The sequence below is a fragment of the Carettochelys insculpta genome, chromosome 1 (assembly GCF_033958435.1).
Source record: "Carettochelys insculpta isolate YL-2023 chromosome 1, ASM3395843v1, whole genome shotgun sequence".
NCBI classification, from domain to species: domain Eukaryota; kingdom Metazoa; phylum Chordata; order Testudines; family Carettochelyidae; genus Carettochelys; species Carettochelys insculpta.
In genome coordinates this window covers 3,622,237-3,631,082 of record NC_134137.1, presented here as the reverse complement: position 1 = coordinate 3,631,082, position 8,846 = coordinate 3,622,237, and the positions used below count along the sequence as shown (strand labels likewise).

Below are 8,846 nucleotides of genomic sequence, written 5' to 3'. Positions count from 1 at the left end.
ATTACTCCCTTCTTTTGCATGGACAAGATCTCATTATGCACCAAATGACTTTAACAGAGGTGAGGGCATCAGTCATGTGCCTGGCCCCACTTTCTCATCACCCATGCCCCACCTATGCTCCTCCACCTCCTGCCCCTTCTCCTCCTAGGCCCTACCCTCTCCCCATCCTGTTCTTCCCTTACCTGCATCTTCCTGTGGAAGTGTCACACCACTTCCATTGAGTGTGGGCCTGTCCCCGCTCCCCTGGAGAAATGGTGCCTGAGAATAGATGCGTTTCTCCTGTCACCTAACTGTGAAGGTATCTGCCAAAGCCCTAGAGCCATGAAGAGCCTATGTAGCCTCTGGATTCATGGTTACAGTTGTCACCCCTACCAAAATCTGAATTGTCTCCCTTGAAGCTGTGGATGTGTGAGTGGGGGTGGAGAGGACCCAGTGAGTGGTGGGAGGAATGGAGAAGAGCAGTGAGCAAAAGGGGAGAGAACTTGGGAGGAAGTGGCAGAGCAGGTGTGGAGCCTTGGCCGAAGAGGTGGGCCTTGGAGTGTGGTTTTGGGGGTCCATTTGCCAGCAATTAGCAAAGGGGAACCCAATGAGCTGTATGCAGACAGGATCTCCTGTCTCTCATGCTGATCCAGTACAGTAAGGTCAAGAAGGGATTTAATGTCTGTTTGACTGTCAGACAGCTATTCAGGGAATTAATCTGACACCATCTCACCAGCCATGTCTTCATGGAGCTCAGCCTGAGAGCAAGAGCACCAGTAGAAAACATTAGGTACTTTCATGAGTCAAGAGTCGGAGCAGACTGCCCCACATCTGTTTGTTCCTAACACCATAGATTATGGGGTTTAGCATAGGGGGCACCAGGAGGTACAAGTTGCCAAACAGAACATGGAGATACTGGGGGACATTCTGGCCAAAACGGTGCATGAGAAAGTTGAAGACACCTGGGATGTAAAAAGCTAAGATAGCACACAGATGGCAACTACAGGTCCCAAACGTCTTGAGCCGGGCTTCATGTGTGGGGAGGCTGAAGATGGCTCTGAGGATCTGAGTATAGGATGCAGTTATAAAAACCACATCCAGAATTGTCACCAAGACTGACACAAAGAGTCCATAGTAACTGCTAATGCGGGTGTCGGTGCAGCCCAGCTTTACCACAGTGATGTGTTCGCAGTATGTCTGGGGGATGATGTTGGTTCTGTAATATGAACACCTCTTAATTAGGAAGGGATAGGGCAGCGTGATCATACTACCACGCAGCAGCACAGCCAGCCCAATCTTGGCCACAATAGGGTTTGTCAGGATGGTGGAATGTCTCAGGGGATCACAGATGGCCACGTAGCGATCCAAAGCCATGGCCACAAAGATCCCAGACTCTACTGCAGTGAAGCAGTGAATGAAGTGCAGTTGAGCAAGGCAAGCATTGAACTCAATCTCCCTAGAACTGAACCAGAATATGCTCAGTGTTTTGGGCAGGATGGATGTAGAAAGAACCAGGTCAGAGATGGACAACATGCAGAGGAAATAGTACATGGGCCCATGGAGGCTCGTGTCTCTTTTCACGATGAACAGGATGGTGATGTTCCCCAAGATGACTAGGATATACATGGTGCAGAAGGGGATGGAGATCCAGATATGGGACACCTCCAGGCCAGGAATGCCCAGTAGGATGAAGGTGGAAGGGCTGGTGAATTTGGTTGTGTTTGAATCTGACATGGAGTAGTGGAGAAGATGTCCGACTCTGAGGCAGAACGGTGTCTCCTGTATGTACTGCACATTCCCCTGACGTTCTGTATGTGCCCACTTTCCCAGATGCTATTTCATTATGGATTCCTGTATGGAAAGAGACACCACATACACCACTGGAAACTGTTTTATAGGTGAAGCAGGTTGGTCATTCTTCACGCACTGAGAAATGACATTTTTATTATTCAAAGAAGTGAATTACGAAAATCTGACTCTACAAATGCCAATTTCTAATCAGATAGTTCCCCATGTGTCTACAATTCCTACATGGCACGATGTGGGAAACATTTATCAGCACCAGGAGAAAACACAAGTGTGGGTATTGATTATCTGTCCTCGTCTCTCCATACAATGAAGGACAGGGTAGATAGTCCATTAAGTAGGTAGTTCCCTATTTATCATCTATCATATGGCACTTTGCTTGTATCTTATAGAAATAGTCCCAGATTTTCAGTCTGTCCCTATATGTCAGTCTTCCCCAGTCTCACAGCCTGTCTTGAGAGGGGAAATTAACCTATGGAACTGATTACTTTAAAATGGACAGAGAACAGTTCCCAGCTGGTAATATACAGAGACAGTCAGTGCTCCAAATGTCTAATTCCCCTAAGCCATAGCCACTTATCAGCAAAAATGATTAGGAGGGAATGTTTTCAGAGAACAATTGGACTGTAGCTAGGGTGTTATTCAAGGCGATTTGATTAAATAGTTCAAAAGCCACAAATCCACAATCAAGAAAGTACCCAGCTTTGGCTAATGATGCAGTTCACTGGCAAAGGTATGGAATCAAGAGTAGGAAAGGTAGTGGACGGCCAATGAGGGGAAAGGAACAGAGACAGCAAGAAATAACAGTTGAAATATATGAAAATTAACAAGAGCATTTAATGAGATCATGGGAAAATCCATAGCTCAGGATAATAAAAAGAAGATTTTTAATTTAAAAAAAATCATAGAAAAATGTATAAACCAATTCCTAGGAGGAGAAATGGGTCTTGTTAATGTTGCAGAAAAGGTAGGCGGGTTCAGTAAATATGTTTATGTTTTGTTTTGAAAGAAGCAGTTTGAGGTACTCAGAGCATCTGAGCAATGAAATAGTTTCCATGCCATTAGCGCTCTGAGAGGCTCATAAACGGCATCTACAGAAGAATCTCAGAGACCTGAACACCAGCTACAAAGCGTCTCCTCAACTACACATTTAATTTGGGAACAAAAGTACTGAGTCAGGCAGCATCACAGGAAAAAAAGTATTTGTCAAAGGTTCTAAGGTGCAATCGAAAAGATGTCAGGGGACGAGTGAAAAAAAGTCTAGGAATGTAATTCATTCCAGTAAACGAGGGTTTCTTGAAAACAGGTCTTATCAAATAAATCTGATTTCATAGTTTAGTAAGTGTATGCATCTGTTTGTTGAAAGCAAGCACAGGGACAAAGAACAGATTTCTCTGAGGCATTTTGGTGAGTAGGGGCAAATATTGGTATTAAATGAACACCGTGCACTATTTGTATAGCAAGTGTTAAAAGGAGAACAGGCTGACTCACAGATTGCCATTGTCGAGGGCTGCTTGTGAGTGAAGTGGATTGCTGGTTCCACTGGGGTTCTGCGGGGGATCTGTTCTCGCCCCGATGCTGTTCACTATTTTTGTCAACCTGAAAGGAAATAGAAAATCACTGCAGATGAGCCAAAGACCAGCAGAGTGGTTACAATGAGGCACCCAGAAAGGCTTAGCAGTTCATCTGAAGTGTTTGGGAACCAGGGCCTATGCGAATACAATGTCTGAATACGGTCACCTGTAAAGTTATCCTGTCAGTGCCCACACAAACTAGGATGGTGTGGTGTGGGTCACTGGGCCCAGAGAAGGATTTGGGGGTCACAGTGGGCACCCAACTGACCAGTGAGCTCCTAGTGTGATGGTGTGGTCTAAACGGCTGATGCGACCCTTGGGTGCATTGACAGGGAAGTGCTGAGTGCTCAGAAATATTTTATCACTCCACATGGCACTAGAGGCCACATTCCAAAAAAGGATTTTGATAAACAAGTACAGAAAATACCTGTAAAAAATGATTCAAGGCTGGAGAAATGCCTAACAGCGAGAGACTGGCTCTCCGTGTGCTGTGCTGTTATTTAGCTGCAATTTACCCCAAAATGTCCTCTAAGAGCCCAGTAAGCAGTGGGAGTGTTGGTAATGCTGCTATATTGAATATTGCAATATTGAACAACTGTCATCCAGCAAATTCTCTGGTTCAGCACTGGTCAGGTCCTGAGGGTGCTGAGCTATGAGGTTCAAACTGGGTTTATCCCTGATGGCGATTAAATATTGATACAAACTGCAAAGAGAATTGGTGGATTCTCCAAATCCTCATTTCCCTGCAGATCCAGACAGATGCTCTTCTGGAAGAACAGCTCGAGGGCTTCTCTAAACTGCAAACACTACATCTGTTCTTATACAGTGTTTCAGTGAAGATGCTGCTTATACTGGTGCCAGGCCTGCTGATGGGCTAGGAGAAATGGGCAATTGCCCCAGGGCTCAATAATCCAAAGAGGCCCGGGGCTCCTGGTCACTGCTGCTAAGGTAGTGAGGGTGGCTGGAACCTCTGGGCCTTTAAAACACAGGAGAAGCACCTTGTTGCACATTCCTAAGGGCTGGCTACCCTGGCCTCACCCATTCCACCCGAGGTCCTCTCACTTCCTGGAGTGTGGAGCCAGATCCTCCTTTCCTTGTTCAGAGGCCCGCAGAGGCTGTCAGCTGCTCCCCTGACCTACTGCAAGTGTTCTCCCATCAGCACAGGTAATCCACCTGCTTGAGAAGCATTAGGTAGCTTGATGGAAGAATTCTTCTGTCAACCTTATGCTGCTAACTGTAGGAACAGGAGGACAGTGGACCAGACACTTCAAGAATTTGTGGAAGCTCCTTCAGTGAAGGCTGGGAAAGGAAGACTGGCTTCAGATAGTTTAGGTTCAACAAATCCTGCAACTTGGCATTCTTTTCCCTTCTAAGCCTATGGCTTTATGAGTCTATGAAACCCCAGGGTAGACCAGGTGAAATTCAATGGCTTGTGCTATGCTGAAGATCAGATGGGTTGATCTAACGGTCCTTTCACATCTTACATTTGGTAACTCTATTGAGAAAATATAAATCATGCCATGCAAAGAAGGGAACATTCAATTCCCCTGGCAGAGCATAGAACAGTGAGAAAAGAAACCTGTTCATACAATACACAAGTGGCCTGTGGAGCATCTTGTCACAGACATTACTGACTCTGTCCCTCAGCTGAAGAGGATTCCAAAATGGAGTGGCCTTCTCAGGTGCTGCTCACGGCTCTCACTTTAGTTGTCTGTCTCAAATCTCCAATTAGAATCGCCCCGCCTTTTTAGTGGCTTGTAACTTTGCCAAACTGTCAGCATTTCTGAGTGATATGTCTCACTCTGGGTTTCAGAAGTGGGCGTTTTCTTGAATGTTGAATGCATACCCGTTCAGATGACTTCTTGAAAGACGCTTGGGCTATGGCTACACTGTAGCTGCTAGTTCAGCATACGTTTGTATCTGGAATAGCAACCCCATGGCTAAACTCGGTGCTCAAAATAGCAGCAGTATTTTGAGCATGGTGTTCCATTTCTGATCACCCTTGTCATGAGAGGGGTAGCAAAATCTTCAAAATAGCCCCATATTTTCAATGTCAGTGCCGTTTGGATGGCACCAAGTTCAAAATAAGTTAACTCAAAATAATTTGCACAATTTTTGTTGCACAAATTGCATAAGTCATTTCGAGTTTCGGCTACAGAGTAGCCATAGCCTAGGAGAAAATCTGCCTTGCCCAGGTTGCAAAATAATTGCAATCGTTCCAGTGGGGAGTCCTAGCACCTATTTTTTCCCAGCAGATAGAAGTCAGGTAACAGCTGCCCCACCCATTCCCCTCTGGAGCACTTGAGTTTTGCAGCGATGAAATGAGACTGAACAAATTCTCCTCTTCAAGCCCATTGCTGGCTCCTGAGATCTTTATTCAGTTCTTACTAGCAGGGGAAATTTGCCACAGTGGGGCCTGTGAAAACTATGGGGCAGTGATTGCAGCTGTGCTGGGGCTTCAGGCTATTGGCTGTGACACAGAAAAGTGAGAGATTATGGCCCAGGATGCAGGAGAAAGCACAGCACCTGTGGCAAGGTTCTGGGAAGTTCAAAGGCTGTGCAGAGCATAAAGGACCACAGAATTACGCCCCATCCCATCCAGCCCACTTGGCACTGGCTTTATGCAGAGGGTGAGTCTTCAGCAAGGGATGGGTACCTGTGACAGCTGAGAGGAAGCGTCTTCCCTGAGAATCCCCCTCTGGGAACCGTGTGCCATGGCTCTCTCACCTCAGCATGTGCAGCAGCAACCCACGCTAACAGCCAGCTCAGTTGTGTGCACTGTTCGTAATATAAATAGATCTGTAACCTCCCAGTGGAGTTTGCTTGGCCTCTACGGTACAACCAACATCTCAATCTAAACAGGATGCAGGCTGGACCCATTCTACCCAATCTCTCTGTTTCCAGCTTTGTGCTTCTGTTTCCTTTATCCTGCCTGAGAAAGAACCAGTAATTAAAGGATCTTCCCAAAGGGAGATAGGAACTCGTGGGTGCTGGGCTGGGTCAGAGAGGAATTGGCAGCCCTGTGTATTAGTGCATATTTAACAGTTATAACTGATTAATAAAAGATTAGGCAAAATCACCACAGTGTCTGCCAACTGTGAATGTCCCAGATGGATGAGTCAACAGTCAGCAGACAGACCTGGGGATAGATGACTGAGGGAAGACAAGACAGTTTCCTATAGGGACATGGGACAGTCGTTTTGGGCACAGATATCAGTTTCTCTCATCATAGCTGTCCTCACAGTGTGCAGCACCATTCATTTAAATCAAGGGTGTCCCACCAGTTAATACTGAGCCAAAATAGCAGTGGCTAGAGCATAAAGAGCCTCATGTTATCTATTTATTTTTACATAGCTAGACATCCAGAGCTTTTCTGTGAAAAAAGAGGTGCCAGTACTCACCTCCTAGCCTGGGGCAGGGGGACCTGCAGCACCAGGGCTGAGGCCTGTCTGAGGTGCTGAGCCCCACCAGCAGCCCCAGCCATAGGATCCCAGGATGAGGGGCACTGAAAAAATGTGCCAGTACAGCATACCGGCACCTACCGGTGTAAAAAACAAACAAACAAACAAACAAACAAAAAGCGCTCTCTCTCTCTCTCTCTCTCTCTCTCTCTCTCTCTCTCTCTATATATATATATATATATATATATATGTATCACTGTAGATGGTTATTACATATCAAGAGAGCACGTGAGCAAATGAGACAAGTATATAATACATGACTCAATGCCCTTCCCTCCCCCCAGAGCCAAGGCATTCCTAGACCCCCGGTCTAACCCAATCCCCCTCCTCTCCCCCAGAGCCAGGCATCCCCAGCCTCCCTGATCTAACCCAATGTCCTCCCACCTCCCCCAGAGCCAGGCACACCCAGGCCCCTGATCTAACCCAATGTCCTCCCACCTCCCCCAGAGCCAGGCACCCCCAGGCCCCTGATCTAACCCAATGTCCTCCCACCTCCCCCAGAGCCAGGCACCCCCAGGCCCCTGATCTAACCCAATGTCCTCCCACCTCCCCCAGAGCCAGGAACCCCCAGGCCCCTGATCTAACCCAATGTCCTCCCACCTCCCCCAGAGCCAGGCACCCCCAGGCCCCTGATCTAACCCAATGTCCTCCCACCTCCCCCAGAGCCAGGCACCCCCAGGCCCCTGATCTAACCCAATGTCCTCCCACCTCCCCCAGAGCCAGGCACCCCCAGGCCCCTGATCTAACCCAATGTCCTCCCACCTCCCCCAGAGCCAGGCACCCCCAGGCCCCTGATCTAACCCAATGTCCTCCCACCTCCCCCAGAGCCAGGCACCCCCAGGCCCCTGCTCTAACCCAATGTCCTCCCACCTCCCCCAGAGCCAGGCACCCCCAGGCCCCTGATCTAACCCAATGTCCTCCCACCTCCCCCAGAGCCAGGCACCCCCAGGCCCCTGCTCTAACCCAAGGTGCCGTGATGCCTGGGACATATCAGCCACAGCCGTCGCCGCTGTAGGAGGCAGGAGGCACTAGCCGGGTAGCGATCACTACACAGTGCTCCTCACTCAGGCAACATAAGTTAAATTTAGTGACTTTCACCTGGGTGACAATGACTTAAGTTGGGCGACTTTCACTCTACAGTGATTTGTGCCCATGTGTGCTGTGCTGTATAGTGCTGGGTGCCTTCAGTCGCGAGGCACTAGACACTGCAGCTTACCTATAGTACTCCATGACTGCCACACCACCACCAGCATGAGTTTTTCCCTCCAGGCGGTGGGGCTTGTGCACAGGGTGGTGGTGAGCAGTCCCGACATGCGGCTCTGACCAGGAGCTGCATTTCATTGATCGAAGAGCCGCATTTGCCTCAATAGCTGCGATTTGGCCACCCCAGATGTAAAGGGTTTCAAACCACTGAGCAAAGGAAAATCACTATGCACTCAACCCCATAGTTAAATGAAACTTTGTCTCCCTGTCATGCCAGGAGGGAAATGGACAGTGATTCTAGGTGGCATGCAGAGAAAAGGCTGGGAGAGGGAGACTGAGCCTCCACCATCCCCTGAAGGTTAATCTGAGGTTTTGAGAACGAGCTGGAGTTTGTGAGCGCCCAGCTCCTGTAAGGTGTGAACTGTGGGACTCCATTTCTGCAGCCACTCAGAGACGTGCCAATGCATCACAGTCACTGCAGTCACTTTGGGAAAACAGACATAGTAAAAGCAGCACCAACTGAATTTTTCTGTGACTGGAGGGTAGCTGGGGGCCTGTCCTGGGAACAGAGGCCTCACCCCCGCCCCCCGCCCTCCCACACCCAGCTACCCTGGAAAAGAAGTGACTGTATAGGCAGGATAGAGACTGCATTAGGGTTTGCACAGGATTTGTTCTCTCCATCTTGGTTCATTTCCTCCCAGTCTGTCTCATGCGGAATTGAAATGTGATGTCCCAGGCTGAGTCAGACTGTCCAGCACTGCCCCAGCTGGAGGTGGCTTGGATTCTCGGAGTACAACTCCCTGCCTGTTCCTTTGCTGATGGG

General features: G+C 48.4%; 1 protein-coding gene across 1 annotated transcript; it reads right to left on the bottom strand.

The window, feature by feature from the left end:
- Window positions 1–765: 765 nt before the first annotated feature.
- LOC142007454 (olfactory receptor 52M1-like) lies at window positions 766–8,133 on the bottom strand. The gene is made up of 2 exons (XM_074984103.1): window positions 8,037–8,133; window positions 766–1,787 (listed from the first exon to the last, which is right to left on the bottom strand). The coding sequence occupies exons 1-2, from the start codon at window positions 8,131–8,133 to the stop codon at window positions 766–768; spliced, it is 1,119 nt and encodes a 372-aa protein (XP_074840204.1).
- Window positions 8,134–8,846: the final 713 nt, after the last annotated feature.